General features: G+C 39.0%; 2 protein-coding genes, 1 long non-coding RNA gene and 1 pseudogene across 4 annotated transcripts; 1 reads left to right on the forward strand and 3 right to left on the reverse strand.

Annotated features, from left to right (window-relative positions):
* Positions 1-246: 246 nt before the first annotated feature.
* LOC137727642 (uncharacterized) lies at positions 247-1149 on the forward strand. Its single transcript, XM_068466465.2, has 2 exons — positions 247-467; positions 700-1149. The coding sequence occupies exons 1-2, from the start codon at positions 293-295 to the stop codon at positions 957-959; spliced, it is 435 nt and encodes a 144-aa protein (XP_068322566.2). The 5' UTR covers positions 247-292; the 3' UTR covers positions 960-1149.
* A 954-nt stretch (positions 1150-2103) lies between these two features.
* On the reverse strand, positions 2104-9740 carry LOC137728397 (1-aminocyclopropane-1-carboxylate oxidase homolog 3-like; annotated as a pseudogene).
* Positions 9741-11130: 1390 nt separating this feature from the next.
* Positions 11131-12412, reverse strand: LOC148693740 (uncharacterized). 2 transcript variants are annotated; one of them, XR_015951870.1, is made up of 2 exons: positions 11734-12412; positions 11131-11322 (listed from the first exon to the last, which is right to left on the reverse strand). It is a non-coding gene; the product is annotated as an uncharacterized LOC148693740 (long non-coding RNA). The 2 variants fall into 2 exon arrangements; XR_015951869.1 differs by having other exon boundaries at positions 11647-12412.
* A 1583-nt stretch (positions 12413-13995) lies between these two features.
* LOC137729614 (1-aminocyclopropane-1-carboxylate oxidase homolog 1) lies at positions 13996-15705 on the reverse strand. Its single transcript, XM_068468592.2, has 3 exons — positions 15062-15705; positions 14629-14947; positions 13996-14471 (listed from the first exon to the last, which is right to left on the reverse strand). Exons 1-3 carry the CDS (start codon positions 15571-15573, stop codon positions 14262-14264), a joined length of 1041 nt encoding a protein of 346 aa, XP_068324693.2. The 5' UTR covers positions 15574-15705; the 3' UTR covers positions 13996-14261.
* Positions 15706-18161: the final 2456 nt, after the last annotated feature.

Below are 18161 nucleotides of genomic sequence, written 5' to 3' on the forward strand. Positions count from 1 at the left end.
TAAAAATAAGTGTGTGGATAGCACCACCCATGATGGAATCTGAAAGTTGGCAATTTTGTAATCTTCCAAATGTGTTTTCAAATTCAGCTTGCGGAATCTGGAAATGTGAAAATGTTGAAATAATTGTATCAAAAGTCTTCACAATATTGCCCACCAAAGAGAAAGAAGCAGCACTAGTCACTTTCACTTTTGATTTCCTATATAAACCCCATAACCCTCTCATGTTTCTCATCACCTTCCCACACATTCAAGTTTATATACCTTTCATAAGAACATTACTGAAGGTGTAACAATGGCTTTGAGTTCTAATACACAAGGGTTCATCCTCCTCCTTGCTGCAGCCTCTCTATTGGCAGTGAGTGAGGGCAGAACCATCGTCGTTGGAGGGTCTGAAGGCTGGCGTTTCGGGTTCAACTACACTGATTGGGCTCTCAAAAACAGCCCCTTTTACATAAATGACGAATTAGGTCAGCACTCTCTAACAACTTATGTGCCTCAGAACTCTTTCTGCATGAGATGCATGCATTCTTTCATTACAATAGTCAGTACACATGCATACTGTATCGATAATGTGTCAGTTTCAACGTATTATCCATGGCATATCCACAATCAGTTTCTTAAGTAAAGAACAGACGTACATACATCATAGCTCCATTAGTACGTACATGCATGTGTCAATTGTTGTTGTTTATTTTGCAGTGTTCAAGTATGATCCACCGAGCGAGGGAAACTCCGGCTACAGCGTATACCAACTACCGAACCTGTGGAGCTACATAACCTGCGGCTTCAGCAAAGCCAAACTGCTGGCGAGTCCGACACAGGGAGGTGGCGACGGCTTCAAGGTCGCGCTAACTCAGTGGAGGCCTTACTACTTTGCCAGTGGTGAAAACGATGGCAAGAACTGCAAGGATGGGATGATGAAGTTTTTTGCTATCCCACTGCCACGTTGGAATAATTAAACAGAGTCTGAAAACACACAAATAAAAACGTCCGGGAAGAAGAAACGGTATACAAATTCATTTATGCACACATACACCAGATTGGTTATGTATTTTTAATAATTTGAAGGGTTTTGAGTCAAATAATTTCCCATGACACTGTACAAGTTACAGGGGAAATGTGTGTAAATAATTTGTCTTTGTTTCTTGATTTTCACATACATAATAAACATGATTTTATTATAAGTTTGAAATTTCTTTTAAATTCCAGTAAAAGAAACCAAAAAAGAAGTTTGGCTCACGAAGAAACAAAGATTGTATGAATAATTTAGAACGTTTGTATTGTGAGACTGTAAATCTGGATCATTGATCAACTATAGGTTGTTTAATTCTTATATGAACGGTTAGTTCATATCCAAAATAAATTTAGTAATAAAACATGAAATTCTTGATTCAGCTATGTTATTTGTACTTTAACCTTCTAATTAAGGAGAAAAAAAAAAATTGCCCAGTGTTCCTTGACATAATTTTTCCGTTAGTAACAGTATAAATAGCCACCATGTATTGCTATCTTTTAAGGTGTCTTGATCCTGAATCAATCGTTTCTACTTTTTTTGGTGAGGATAATTAATGGGTTTAGCAATCCCCGAATGACTTGCAACAACTGACCTCGCAGTACTGTAAGCTGTCTTCTCACCACTACTAAATACTTCAACAAACTTCAAGAATCAAAGGTTACTCAAAACTTTAAAAGGGTAAAATAATAGAAAACAAAAACATGGTTGAATTTCGATTACTAAATACGTATGTAAATCTTTTCAAATATTTAAATAGTTATATAGAAAACATTTGCATCCTGTGATACTCTATACTATATCTCCAAAAACAAACATGGGAAATAATATTAAACTCGGAATTTCGGATGTAGAAGTACATGTTCTTGGTAGTACTTGTCTATAATGTACAATATGTGGCCCTCTATTACAATTGAGAGAGGAAGTGATCAGAAGATCATCCATATATACCGAACTTCAGAAAAACGCAAATTACAATATTACTACTACCATAACACTTCCAAGTTTCATGGCATAACTAGCATCGTCTCATAGCAACTCTCAAGTGAGGAAGCACAAAGTTACCATCTTATCCCTTCAGACCTATAGTTTTAATATTTCACGTATTCTCCAAAAAGGACTTCTTCGTAAATTGGCGGATTGTCGGATATATGCCCCTTTAACGTCCCGTATGGTTTTTGGAGGTTGCCTGTGCCAATGAAACATCCAATTGATGTAAGGGGCTCCAGTGTCGGTGTCATCAGTACTCTGTGCTCTGCACTCTTGAACTTACCATTAGTAATGATCTGTACAGTAAAATTTCGAGGGATTGATTAGGAACTTAGTGCTCTATCACGTACACAGACTATCAAAAGCGCTTTACCGTGTGTAAAAAGATATGGTGAAAGTTAAAACTAGCTTAACCATATGAGTTACAGTACCTGCAGCATGTCAGATATATTGGCAAGCAAAGCTCCCTTCACCGGGTGAACATCAATCCAAAAATTTTGATGAAGTATTGTAGGCCTTCCCTAAGCAAGGTGATGAAGCCCCGAGGTCGGAGTGCTTGTGTCTGCCAAGAGTCAAATGGGGCTCCATATATGAAGTAAATGTTATTTGACAAGCAAGCACAACCGATACACTCTAATATAAATGGGTTTACATATAACGATAGTTTTCATCCCTATTAGGTAGTGTGTTATTTCAATAATTTTATAACCGGAAGAAGCCTAAATATATTCTATTATAGGACTAAGAAAATTAATCCTAATAAGTTGATTAATTAAACATATCTTGTACCATGCTCAGCCGATATGGGATTTGTGTACCTCTCTCGAACTATTAATAGTTGATGAACACGACTAAGTAGGTGGCATGTTGGTTATGGTAGTACACACACTAGGTAGGAGTTACGTTATCCAATTTTCTAACAATAATATTTGTCTACATTATCACTTTTTCAATCAAAGAAAAAAAAAAAAAAGGAGATTCAAACTTGAAATTTTAGAGGTAGAAGTAAAATGTTGATCTTGTAAATGTCACATAATTTAGGAAAAGATTAGAAGATCATACACCAAACTTCAGACAAGGAGAATTACAATACTGTTAGAGCAGTTCCAGCATGTGTTGGAGCCCAAGGGATAGGTGAGTGAACAGGGCCAAAAAGCCCGAGCAATCAAGTCCAACGTGTGTTGGCAAGGGAGCCCGAGCAGGCCCGAGCGAGAGGCCGGTGGAGAGTTGCCAGCTCGAGAGCCCGGAATGGGTTTGATGCAAGTCAGCCACGCTTTTTCTTCTGTTTTGCCTCGGCGTCCGTTGGATCTCAACCCACAAACTTGCCAAAGTTTGCTCCGAGGACGTGACCAAAAACTGGGCAATGTTTTAGAGAAATTGCAGGGGGTTAAATCTTTGGTTTCAAACTGGAAAAACACCACAAATCTTATCCCAAGCAACAAGACATAATGAAACAAGATTTGCATAGAGAACCTCACCTAGGTTCGAGTTTCAGATCTTGAAGCTCTCGACTTCAATGGTGGTTTACACCGTGATGATCTGATGATGCATGCAATGGTATAGCAAAGATCCTTTAGTCCCAAAGATTAAGGTTTCCTGGTTTTGGAGTTTGATTTGTTTAATTTTCGAAGAGGAAATTGGGCGAGAGCTCTCGGAGCTCTAGAGAGAGTGAGAGTGTAAAGAGAGAGGAACTTCAGAGAAAAATGGAGAGAAGTGAGAAAGATCAGTGGAAAGAGAGAGAGAGTAGGGAGTGGAGAGGTGCATGGGAAATTCCAAACAATTGCAAAAAATATTATTATTTTATTTACCTGTTGTCAGGGCTATTCAAATGTAGGGGTGGAGATGCAAAAGGTAATTACTGTTTATTAAGAGCAATTACCCTTCATTAGATAGATTAAATAGTGGATAGCCCGGGGGGCCTTTCCCACGGTGGAACTGCTCTTAAGAACCAAAGTGAATACCAGCATAGCAACATAATTATAACTCTTCCAAGTTGCTCTGTGCAACTTTGAGATGTGGAAGCCTGATGTTACCATATCTCTTCTCCCTTCAAAGTTCAAACCTACAGTTTGAAACAGTGCATGTATTCTCTAAAACAGACTTCTTTGTGCTTTGGCGGATTGTTTTCGGATATAAGCTCATTCAGCAGCCCGTATGGTTTTTGGAGGTAGTTAGTTAGTGCAAATAAAACATGCAATTGACGTGCGGGGGCTCGACGGTCAATGGTAATACTTTGTGCTCAACACTCTTAAATTTTCCATTAGTAGGAATCTATATATATAGTGAATATATCGTGTTATAATTTGAATCAACTGATTGTTTAGTCACATGCATGGATATATGTAACATGATCAAAGCACTTTATCGCACATAAAAGTGTAAAAAGATAGGGTAAAAGTTAAAACTAACTAGCAGTTACTGCACCTGCAACATATCAGCAAAATTGATAATCAAATATCCTTCCACTGGGGTCAGATGGGGTTCATGGAAAACCAGGTAATAGTGGCATGCCAATGACCAAGATTCGAAGCGCCTTAGGTTTTCAAGGTAATCACTGGTAAAGCCTAAAGTTGTTGGGGAAAAACTTAAAGTACAGAAGTCTAACATAAGTGTTGGAGAGTCAACACAAGTAAACAAATTACTTGTATTACACTCACAAAAGATTACAACACACAAACTATCAAGGACACACTTGAGAAGCTATGATACTCACTCTTTCTATAGACACACTCTAGATCACTCACACTCTTACAAGATTATTCTTACTTCTCACTCTCACTTGGTTGCCTTAATTGATACAAATGGTGTGGATGCCTTCTCCTTTTATAGGCATGGATGAAACCTTGAAGAAACGTGGAAACATCATGCTAGAGATATCTAGATAATTCCATTAACTTCCTAAGCTAGAATTATCTACACTAATCTTGCATGTTGGTGGAAACCTCACCATTCTTCTAGCCTCTTCCACCAGCTTGAACTTTGCTAGAATTCTCTAGCATGTGTATGGATCTTTCTTTGTCCATGGGCTGGATTCATCTTGGGCCAAGATTACACTTCAACACAAACACCAATTAATCTGGTGTTAATCTTCAACAATCCCCTTCAACACCAGCTCATTCTTTCCTCCATGCCAAGTTGACGACGAAGCTTTTCTTGCACACCCATTTTCATGATATGGGTTTCACATCTCTTCGCTTTGGCACTAGATTCCAAGCTTGATTTAGCTCCGCTGCAGTGATCTCTTCTCCCAAGTTTGAGCCACTCAAGTTCAGCTACTTCTTCTTCTATGGCTACATTGGCATATTTAGGATTTTGCTTCCTGATTCTTGTTGACCTCCTTAGTTGTGATTGTGGAGTTGATATTTCTACTTCACTAGGTGTATCTTCTTTTGGTTGTTGATATACGCCAGCTTGCCAAGGGTTTTGGGGCACTACTTGCTCAACATCATCACCATCAAGTGAATCTTCAGACTCATCTAGTCTCGACTGGATTCGAACAGTTTGCTCCCCCATCTTTTGTTGCAGCATATCTTCAATGTCTCTCAAATTAGGCAATGCCTTTTTTTCTGAAGACCACCAAGAAGATGCTTCATCAAACACCACATCTCGTGATGTGTAACACCTTCCAGTTGTAGGATCACAACATTTCCACCCTTTTCTTTGGTTGACGTATCCCACAAAGATGCATCAGACTGTCCTTCTTGTCAAACTTGCTATGTAGGTGACTTGGAACAAATACGTAGCACACACAGCCAAATACTCGAAAGTAACTAACTATAAGTTTCATATCCCATAGTTTTTCAAAGGGTGAGACAAATTCTAACCTTGGTTGAGAAAGCCTATTAATCAAATAAGCTGCAATTCTCATAGATTCGGCCCAAAACCTTCCTAGTACATTCTTAGCATGGAGTATACTTTGACATATTTCTGCAAGATGCTAATTCTTTTTTTTCCGCTATGTCATTCTGTTGTGGCATGTTGGCACATGTGAACTGGTGACATATTCTACAATCTCGTAGATACTGGGAAAACTCATTCGAGGTATATTCTCCTCCATTATCCGTTGGTATGCAACGTATCTTCTTTCCCACTTCTCCTTCAACTATCTCCTTAAACTCTTTAAATTTTGAAAATGTTTCAAATTTTTCTTTCATAAAGAAAACCCACACATACCCGAAGAAATCATCAATGAACGTCACCATGTACCACATCCCACTTATCGATGGTTGCTTGACGGGCCTAAACACATTGGAATGAACCAATTCCAACTGCTCTTTCGCTTTAAACTTCGACTCTTCGTATGGTAGTTGATGTACTTTACCATACTGGCATCCTGCACAAACCAAGTCTATTCTCACATCAAGCTGAGGTAGCCCTTTAAGAATTGACTTTTTCATCATCACATTTAGCTTGTGATAGCTAACGTGACCCAATCTCATGTGCCATAAATCTGTTGTCTCATTCTTCCTTGTCTTGTCTACGTATGCATTTTCTACTAACATTACATAGACTGACTATAATCGCCGTCCCTCCATTGTTGGCGTCCCTAAGATCTTAAGGTGTCGATACACTTTGACATCTCGTGGGCCAAACAAGACATAATTTCCTAATGACGTTAGTTGCGGCACTAAAAGCAGATTTTTCTTCATACCTAGAACATGGTAGACATCTTGAAGCGGCACATGGTTAGTGTTGTATCAGGGCTCACTTACTATCTTACCGAAGTGAGCAATCAGTAGCCTCGAGTCGTTGGTCGTCACCACCAAACGGCCTCCTTTGTACTCAGTCAGACTTTGTAACTTTTTCTCATTATCTGTCATATGATTTGAGCAGCCTGAATCCACGATCCAATCATTATGGTAATCAATCGTCTCCGAACTTGCTGCTGTGAGAGCTGACTCTTGTTTCTCCATAGCAACGGATGCTTCAGCATCCCATTCTTCCTCCAGGGCTAGAGAAGCAACGACGTCCCAATCATCTTCAATTTTCTTCTCTAAGTTAGCGACGTTACTTTCTGCATGCCTTTTGAACCAGCAATCTTTTCTTCTCTAAGTTAGCGACGTTACTTTCTACATGCCTTTTGAACCAGCAATCTTTCGCCATGTGGCCCTTCTTTCCATAATTATAGAACTTGCCCTCAAATCTTTTATTATTCTAGGACTGACCACAGTTGCCGTGATACTTTGGAGCTCCCCCTGGTTGAGAACTCCTTCCTCCTTGATGACCTTTTTCCTTGTCACCATATCTTTTAGATCCACCACTAGCATGCTACTTAAAGCTGCCTTTACTTATGGTGTAGAGTGTTTCCTCCTTACCTTTTAACAAGACCCCTCCCATTTGCTTTGCCAATGCTTCTTGTTCGGCAAGCAAATTCTTAAACTCAACAAGTGATGGTTGGGTCGGCCATCCTTGTATAGCGGCAACGAAGCCTCGATATTCGGGTCTCAATCCATGGTAATTACTCTTTTTTATCCTGGATTCTATAATGGCAGCACTAGGATCTAACTCAGAAATTTCACGGCAAGTAGACTTTACCTTGTGGAAATATTCGGTAATCGTCATGTCTCGTTGGGCCACCGATAACAACTCGTTCTCAAGAAGCTGCAATCGTGTATCGTTCCTCTTTGAAAATAGTGTGGCAAAGGTGTCCCATGCTTCTTTTGGTGTCTTGGCCTTACATATGTGCTCTAACATGTTATCTTCAACTGTAGTTTTTAAGGCAAACATAGCCTTACCTGCCTTGATCTTCCGACTGCGTAACTTCATTATCGCCGACGACATCCCAAAGATATTGGTCTTGTAGGTAAGACTCCATACACATTGCCCACATGTTGTAATTTTTGTCGTTCAGCTTCTTGATTCCTCCAACAACTTGAAGATCTCTCATTGCGTCAGTAGAACTTCGATACACCGAACAAGATTAGCCAACAATCTTGTGAAGTACTAACTTCTCACGATTCTCGAAAGCTTCACTAGAGACGGTCCCCGATCGTACCGCTCTGATACCAATTGTTAAGAAAAAACTTAGAGTATGCAACTCTAAGACAAGTGTTGGAGAGACAACACAAGTAAACAAATTACTTGTATTACACTCACAAAAGATTACAACACACAAACTATCAAGGACACACTTGAGAAGCTATGACACTCACTCTTTCTAGAAACACACTCTAGTTCACTCACGCTCCTACAAGACTATTCTTGCTTCTCACTCTCACTTGGTTGCCTTAATTGATACAAATGGTGTGGATGCCTTCTCCTTTTATAGGCATGGATGGAACCTTGAAGAAACATGGAAACATCATGCTAAAGATATCTAGATAATTCCACTAACTTCCTAAGCTAGAATTATCTACACTAATCTTGCATGTTGGTGGAAACCTCACCATTCTTCTAAACTCTTCCACCAACTTGAACTTTGCTAGAATTCTCTAGCATGTGTATGTATCTTTCTTTGTCCATGGGTTGGATCCATCTTGGGCCAAGATTACACTTCAACACAAACACCAATTGGGTTGGTGTTGATCTTCAACAAAAGCTTCTGAAAATAATTCGGATAGCTTCTCTTTCTCCTTCACTCGAATGATGTGTTTCATATACTAGCGTATTTATGCTCTACTAAGCGTTTAAATGACTTTCAAAGTGAGCTCGAGTTTGAATTATTAAAAAAAAAAGAATAACATTAGAATTCAACGTACAAAATTCTGGTAAGCAAATTTGGTGAGTGTAGCATTACTCGTTTACTTGTAAACTTCAGGGATTTCTTCAAAGCTACCCTCATATTCGAGGGCCTTGCATGACAAAGTATCGCTCCAATCACCCGGAATATTTTGTTCTCCATTGCTGAAGAAGTTGGCCTTCTTTGTGAAATCATGCGAATACCACTTCTCCTTGGCTTCCTGGGGCTACTCATGAAACCGCCGTACACCTTTCAGTACATCATCCATGACATCGAGTGGAATTGGATGGTTGACAATCTGAAAGAAACCCCATTCTTCAGATGCTTTTCGGAGGTCATTGATGATTTCACTTCGCCTTTCGCTGTTCTCGACATCTTTGAGATCAATGACAGGAACTTGCGGGTCGTGAATGCCGTTGTTTTGGATTGGGGATGGTAGACAAAGACGATTAGTTTTGATTAAACGAAGACAATTAGTTTTGATTAATTCGAATCTTTACAGGTAAAAGAAATTAAGGAAAACAAGTAATACTACAAACAGAAAAGAAGGCATAAAAAAGCATTGTTCGGCCGACTACTTCAGCTGACTATAGAGGTGTCTAGCTAGCTGCTCTCATGTTAAATACGTGGATTCAATAATTAATATTTATCTATCTTATGTAGTGAGTTCATTACAATTAAGTTATCAATTATGTCTTCCACACCTATATTTATAACAGGTGATTAATTAGTAATATAAAGTTACAATATGAGAGTCACTCTAAAAATTCGCAATAAGTAATTATAATACGTGAATTAATAATACTATATGTTGGTGTACCCGCCGTACTAAAAAAAATTTCAATCAAATACTTATATTACAAGTGTGATTAGTAACATCTGCACATAGCAATGTGACCGTTGGTCTTGAAAACTTCTCAATTAAAGAGGATTCTATTTCATATGGTTTCCTTTTCAATTCAAATACCTTATGGTTTCCTTTTCATATTGATGAAGGGTTGGTGATGATAAGTTATCATTACAAATTAATATGACCCCGCCCATTGGTGCAGAAGCCATCGGAAAACTCACATCATTAGCCTCTCTGGTGGATCGTAGATCAGATGGAGAGAGGAGAGCGAAAGGGAACAAACTCGGAGAGACGGGGAAGTTAAAGTTATGTTTGGGTGAGGGATGCTATGTACCAAGGTATTGCCAATTAATTAATATTGGATGGATCACAAAATGTGAGATATTTATGGATCACCGAAGATGGAGGTCGCTTCGAAGAAATTTATGAAATCTACATGATGAGCCATAACTTCTGAAGGTCACTTCCAAGAAATCACAGAACATGGGATTTGTGTACTTTAAGAAAGAGGTTGTACCATAAAACCAATTGACTATATGAGAGTAGCCTAACTTACTCATAAGCCCATGCAAAATTCCATCTCCCATCAATAGGAGATTCATTATCCTCAATCGGACTATTAATATTGATGAATGTTCGTGTACAACCAAATTAGAGGTAGGTGATGACATATTGAGCCATAGCCATGATACTAAGTATGAAAATAGCTTAATTTAGTGCATATTTTGGTATGAAACATTCCTGTTGACTTGCTGTTCTAACTCTACAAAGTCGAACGTTCCTGCAATTTTATCAACTATGGATGATGCATGGGATTCTGATGAATGTTTTTGTTGAAGAAGATTTGGGTTTGAAAAACGGTTAAAGTTGGTCGAAAATTTCATAGATGTCCCTTTGAAAAATAATCGTCCCCATAGTAGAAAATATCCAGCTCCCTAGTGATTAAGTAACCAACTAAAGGGTTTAAGCCAGTTGAGGTTCTGTCCAACTTTTGAGAATTTAAAAATGCCTAGGTTAGTTTATCATGGCAGTTTGGGACCTGACTTTTCTGCCCTCCCAGTTCCCATACTCTCAACCCTTTCTATTTGTGCGGTCACGGTTAAGCCACGTCAACATTTTATATTAATTTTTTTATAGAGATAATAAGACAAAAAACAATATATGAAAGTATATAGGAACTTGGAGGGGAGAGAAGCCAAGTCCGGCAATTTGTCTATTCCCTTACACCCTATGACGAGAGTTAGGTTATTTTACTTTTAGCCGCACTCTTGATTAAGTGTTTTCCTAGATGATCGTACGTCACTACAAAAAAAATATGAGCACTGCACACAATAAATTATCTGAGCCCTTAGAGGCCAAAAAGCACCAACAATTGTGCCCATAGACCAATAGCAACAGTGCAGCAACCATATTTCTATCGGTGCCCTCTATGGGCGTTACCTTTGATCACCTTTGATCATTGGGCACATTATGGTCTTTGATGCCCAAAAAGCTCAGCACAAATAGGGGTTCTTTTGTGTCTCAGTTCTGACAATACTGACTTTTTCCAAGCCATGTTAGCACAGTTTTGTTTTGTGCCCAATACGTTAAATATTAAAAAAAAAAAAAAACAAATTCAAATATTTCAAACAAGCTTTTACAATTTAGTTCTATAAACAATCAATTCATACGAACAATGAAAACAAGCATTTCTGAACACTTGAATCTTTCCCAGAAAGCTTTTACTTCATCCCATCTTCATGTTCTACAAATAAATTAATCAGCCGGTCTATATAGGATCTGGGCCTCTTCCTGCCAAGGTTATGAATAAAAACCTCAAAGATAAAGAAACCACACAACTTACAAGAACAACGAAACTGAAAGGAAAATACATGAATATCAAAATAGATGTACTTTCTCTAAAATGATTTGAATACGTTCACAATATCACCGGCAATTTTGAAAACTCATTCTTAACAATTGTATTCATGATATCAGTAGGTAGAATGTTAAATCTAGAGTCATGTGATTTAAGTATAGTCGTCAGATACCAGAATAAATACACCATAAATTCAAACCACTTCCACATTCCATCTCAAATTACACACAAACGAATACAAAAATTAAAATCAATACCTATTTGGATTCGAAACAGAAGCAGATCAGCATTAAATCTCAACCACTTGTCAAAATGAAGTTGGGATTAAGAGGAGTTTGATTTACCAAAATCGACGCCAAGGGATGGCTAGAGGTGGCCAGAAATTGTCCTGAAAGCCCAGTTTAGGTCTCTACGAATCCCTGACAGATTCGAGCATGTAAAGCTCGAATCTGGTCCCTGGGATTATGGGGAGTTAGTTTGTGGTGTCAATCTCATCCAAGACGACGAGATTTGGTAGGAAAATCTCGGGAAACCTGCAACTCGCCGGAACAGTAGAGAACGTTTGTTCTCCGTTCAATCTCGCAAATGTAAAAGAAATTTCACATGCAAGGATAGAAAACAACTTAGAACATCGAAAGGAGTTAAACGGAGGTAGTTACAGACCTTACCTCGGTAGGGAAAGCGATGAACTCGCCGGAACTCTCGGATTCGAGACGGAGCTCTGGTTCTCCAATTTCAGGTTCGAGTCTAAGTTCTGGGACTCTGGGTTCTAGTTCCGTGTTTAGTGTGCGGTTGGGACGAGGATGGTGGTGATTTGGCGTTCGAAGTCGCCGGAGAACGTGGTGGCTGTGTTGCTCGGGGAGAAGCGAGCCAAGAGAGAGAAGACAAGGATGAGGGACAGAGGGAGAAGGGAGAAGAGGAACCGAGGTAGAAGAGAGACAGGTGTGGGGATGGCAGAAAGAAGAGGGGAAAATGAGGGGGTTTGCACGGGGAAGAGAGACCCACACGTGGGTAGGTCCCACGGCAAACATAAATAATATTAAAATAATTCAAATGCACAAATCCATAATTGTGCCAAAATGAGAGATTCAGAGTTTCAGCGTGGGCCATGGGGATGGCAGAAAGAGAGGGAGGGGAAAATGAGGGGGTTTGCACGGCGAAGAGGGAGTCACACGTGGGTGGGTCCCACGGCACACCACTCAAACATGAACAATATTAAAATAATTCAAATGCACAAATCCATAATTGTGCCAATATATTCTTGGGATGTGATATTCACACACCATTTTTTACTTTTTTTACATCTTTTTAAATTTCGGTCATCGGATCGGATGAATTGAATAAGATCAAATGACATAAATTAATAAGAGATGTGTGAGAAGTAAAAAAATGTGTGTGGATAGCACACCCCTATATTCTTTTACCGTATGGGAAGTAGAATGATTTATTATTTATTACTATTTACTGGACACAATTATTTACCACAATTTGTCTATCTGAAGACCCATACCATTATTTACCACAATTTTATACTTATTTTATAGTCTAATTTTTTGTGTGTGCTAAATGTAAACTGTAAAAACAAAAACACATAAAGTGGTGCTCACAAACAAATTTTTGTTGATTTGTAGACTCTTATTTGAATAAATTTCGACTCCGTAATTTTTTCAAGAACTGATCCAGTTGGTAAAGCCCTCTAATTTGACAGCAGAAAGTATCGAATAAGAAAATAAACTTAGAAAGCATCCGCTTGATCCAAACAATGGACTTGCCAGGTGATGGTGATGAAATGTGTGTGTCCTTGATCAATAAAAACTAATACTAAAATATGATTTGTGTCCAAACTGGTGAATGAAGACACGAACATTGTGCCTACAAAATCAAATGATTTAAATATATTAAATTAAAGGGCACGAAAATGTTGTTAGTGTTTTTGTAAATTAATAAAAAATTAGTATTACGGATATCCATAAATAGTGACACAAACTTTTGTGTTCAAATTCTAATAGGCACCAATACACTTTCGTTTAGACACTAACTAATGTGCCTTTTTGTTCAGAAAGCACATTTGTGATAGTTTTGTGTTCATTGACATCTAAGAGCACCAATATATATTTGTGCTCAACGAAATTTAAAAGGGCACAAATCAATTGTGTTCTTAGACCATATTTTTTGTAGTGCGTTGCCTTGCCAAGACTGATAGCTTACACCAAACTCGCAATTCACATTCAATAGCGCAACTACTATGTATCAAAAAAATCAATTAATATTAAGAGCAGGGTTGAGCACACATGATTACTTGTTCTATCATCACTAGGTCTATACTTTGTTGGAGGTCTTCGGTTTGACTCACAAGATTCCAAGAACGACATATATGTGAAGTAAGTTTGATGCTAAGTCATGGTGAATTAACAGCCCGTTTATGAAAGTGTCGCCTATAAAAAAAAAGAGCATTTGCCACAGTTTACCAAAACAAAACGAAATTATTTAACATGGAAAATGATAGAACACAAAAACATGTTTAAATTATTATACAACAAGTGTGTAAATGATATCAATTGTTTGGACGATTATGCAGATCGCTTTTTGCATCAAAGAAAGAAAAGGGGATCCAAACTCGGAATGTTCTTATTAGGAATTGTCAACATACATATGTAACGCTTTATTACATTGGAACATAGGAAATGATCAGCAGATCAAACTCCAAACTTCAGAAAAGGTGAATCACATTAATACCAAAAGAGCCGAATAAAAGTGAAATCAAGCATACCAACATAACCACAACTCTTCCAAGTTTCAACATAACTAGCAATTAGGCTCAGTGCAATTCTGAAACAAGGAAGCACAAAGTTACCATCTTATCCCTTCAAACCTAAAGTTTATAACGTTTCATGTATTCTCCAAAACAGACATCTTCGTATTTTGCCGGATTGTTTTCGGAGATGAGCTCCTTTAACGGACCGTATGGTTTTTGGAGGTCGTCGGTGCCAACAAAACATGCAATTGACGTACGGGGCTCGAGGGTCGACAGTGGCATCAGTACTCTGTGCTGTACACTCTTGAACTTGCCATTAGTAATAAACTGTACAGTGAATATACACACGTGAATGATTTGGATGAATTAATTAGTCTGTCATGTATACTATTTTATATTATATATGTGACGTGCTGAACCAAAAGCACTCTGTATCGAGTAAAAAACTATGGTTAAAGTTAAAATTAGCTAGTCGTGACAGTACCTGCAACATGTCGGCAAGATTGATGAGCAAAGCTCCCTCCACTGGGGGAACATCAATCCAAATATTTTGATGAAGAACTTGTAGGCCAGCACTATCTTGCAAGAGCAAGGTTAGAAAGCCGAGATCGGAGTGTTTGGTTCCTCCTAGGGTTAAATGGGGCTCCGGACATACCGGGTAGTAGTGGCATGCCAATGACCTAGATTTGAAGCACCTTAGATTTTCAAGGTAATCACTGCTTAGGCCTAAAGCTTCCGAAAATAATCCGGATAGCTTCTCCTTCACTTGAACGATGTACTTCATATACTCACGTATTTCCGTTCTGCAAAATAAGCATTTAAACAGCTTTCAGATTGAGCTCAAATTTGAATATGATATTAGTTAGTAAAGAAAATTTTAGTAACCAAATTTTGTGAGTGTAGTATTACTCATTCACCTGCAGACTTCAGGGATTTCTTCAAAGTTGCGTTCATCTTCGAGGACCTTGCATGACAAGGTGTCTCTCCAGTCAGCTGGAGTGTCTACCTTCAATTCTCCATTGCAGAAGAAGTTGACCTTCTTCGTGAAATCACGCGAATACCACTCCTCCTTGGCTTCCTGGGGCTGCTCATGAAACCGCCGAACACCTTTCAGCACATCATCCATGACGTCAAGTGGAATGGGATGATTCACAATTTGAAAGAAACCCCATTCTTCAGCTGCTTTGCGGAGGTTACTGATGATTTCGCTTCTCCTTTCGTTGTTCTCCGCATCTTTGAGATCGATGACAGGAACTTGCAGGTCGTGAATTCCATTGTTTTGGTTCGGGGATGGTAGACACTCCGGAGGGTGTTTGAACATTCTTGGAAGCTTGGTCACCCCAGAATCTACAAGCCCTTTCACACCAGCTTTGGTTTCGTCGAACTGTTTCAGTTCCTCCTCCAGCTCATGATCCAACACATCCACCATCTTGAATTTTTATGATTAGTGAAATACAAATTTAACTGATAACTTCAGTGGATTTTCAGGGTTTATCCAGTGCAAGTTGAATGAGTAGGATTTGCTACTTATGTAGCCGATTAGCCGGGAGACAATTTTCTTTGTTTAATTTTGTAATTATGGAGATAATAGTGATGGAGGCAGCGTGCTTAGAAGATTCGTGAGTCTTACAAAAGCAACGACAATTTGTTTTGATTGATTGGACAATGCGTGGCTAAGCACCAACTATTTTCTCTCTTACACCTACTTCTACTTTTGGTGGAAACTTCCCAGTAGTGGGTTGGTGGGTTCTTATTAAATAATATAGATTATAAGAGGCTTAATTCAAAGGGATAACTAGTCGATGAGCATACATTGTGTGTGAACAATTTCATTTTGTTTTTTGTTTTTTTATTAAGGAATGTGATTAGTTTTTAAAATTTTAAAAAGAGTATGAAAAAAAAATGATGGTGGGATAATTTCTTTTGAACCAAACCCAACCTGGGCTAAATGTTATTTTTTAGGTTTTATTCCCCCTTCCCCCACCCCCACAAAACCCAACCCAATACATGTTAAATGTGTAGGCTAAAAGCCAAAAACCAAATAAAAGCCAAATTCCCCTCAGGATTTAGCCCAAAAAATGGTGTGAGCACCACCAGCGGGACCAAGACCCTACCCACATGGGCATGTTCCTCAGGATTTATTGAATTCAACGGCTGAAATCGAATATAATCAAATCTAATGGTAAAAAAAAAAAAAAAAAAAATCTAATGGCCTAAATTTAAATCAGACGACTAACATAATTAAAAAAAATTATTTAACTAAATTTAGTAACTTTTCAATATTTATCGGAATTTAAATATTTTTAGGTTAAAATGTTCATAAAATTAAGAGTAAATTACACTTTACCATCTCAGGTTTAAGGTCTATTGTAACCTCATACAACATTTTCAAAACATTTCATTTTCATACCTCAAGTACTATTTTATTTCAATATGGTACCTCTGTTACATTTTCCATCGATTGATCCGTTAAGAGCTGACGTGACTGCCATATTTTTGCCACGTGGCTACCAAATTTGTGCCACATGGCAAAAAAATAAATTTTTATTCATTTAAAATTAATTAATTAATTTTTAAAAGTTATATTTAAAATTATAAAATAAAAAATAAATAAAAAATCAACCCAGAACCCATTTTCCCCCAACCTACCTCCCTCTCCTCCACCATCTTCACCTCCCTCGTAACCCCCCACCTCCCCCGCAACCCCCCCACCTCCCCCGCAACCCCCCCACCTTCTCCTTCTCCTCCTTCTTCACCTCCCCGACCTTTGTCCCTTCCATCCCCATAACTACGCCATACACCACCCTAAAATCCTAACCCCCACTTTCACAGCTCCACTCTCCACCACCATCACCGCTCTTGATACGACCAGCCAGGCCCCTTCTCGGCTTGACCGGTTTGTGCTCCTGTCCTCTAAGGCCAAGCCTAAACCCAAATCTAAACCCGTCGCTAAATAAGAACCGGTCCCGAAGTCCGAGCTAGAGCTCAAACCTTCATGAGAAGATCTGGATGCCCGGATTGTGAAGAAGAAAGATGAAGAAGGAAGCACGCCGAAGGCCGAAGACTCAAATGGCGGTTTGAAAACCAAAAATGGCGATGTATTGAAAGAGGATGAACCCCATCACTTTAGAAATGGAGATTGATTTGTCTCTCGATCAGGACCCGAAGAATTTTGATAAATATTGCGCTAGTAGATTGAAAATGACAAAGCAGATTAATTTTATGCTTAAACATTGTAGTAATAGCTTGAGTATGTTTTGGATGTTGTGACATTGTTGCCTACACTGTTATATAATGTAAGTGGGTTAGGGATTTGTGTTTATGTTTATTTTCAGACTCTGCAGGGAGATAAAGGTAGGGGAGGGAGAAAGAGGGCGGGGGTGGTGAGGTAGGAGACTGGTGGGTTTTGGGGTGGGGTGGGGAGGGGTGGGGGTTTGCTGGGGAGGTGGGGGTGGGGTGGGATGGCGTGTTTGGGTTGCAGGGAAAAGAAAGGGCTCGGGGAAGAAGATGGGTTTTCTTTTTTAATATTTTTTAATAAATAGGGTAAATTATTATAATATTTAAATGAATAAAAAGTTATTTTTTGCCATATGGCACAAATTTGGCAACCACATTAGCACAAATGTGGTAGTCACGTCAGCTCTTAACAGATCTATGGATGAAAAATGTAATTGTCACATCCCCGCCCGGGGCGGATCACTTCCCGGGCCCGCTCCACCACCGTAGCACGATATTGTCCGCTTTGGGCTTACCATTCCCTCACGGTATTGTCCGCTTTGGGCTTACCATTCCCCCACGGTTTTGTTTTTGGGAACTCACGAGCAACTTCCCAGTGGGTCACCCATCATGGGATTGCTCAAGCCCCCTTCTCGCTTAACTTCAAAGTTCCCACGGAACCCGAAGCCAGTGAGCTCCCAAAAGGCCTCGTGCTAGGTAGAGTGGGAATATCCATATAAGGATCACACCCCTAGGCGATGTGGAATGTCACAGTAACGGAGATACTATATTGAAATAAAA

Source organism: Pyrus communis, chromosome 10, assembly GCF_041283825.1.
Source record: "Pyrus communis isolate YQ-2024b chromosome 10, ASM4128382v1, whole genome shotgun sequence".
NCBI classification, from domain to species: domain Eukaryota; kingdom Viridiplantae; phylum Streptophyta; class Magnoliopsida; order Rosales; family Rosaceae; genus Pyrus; species Pyrus communis.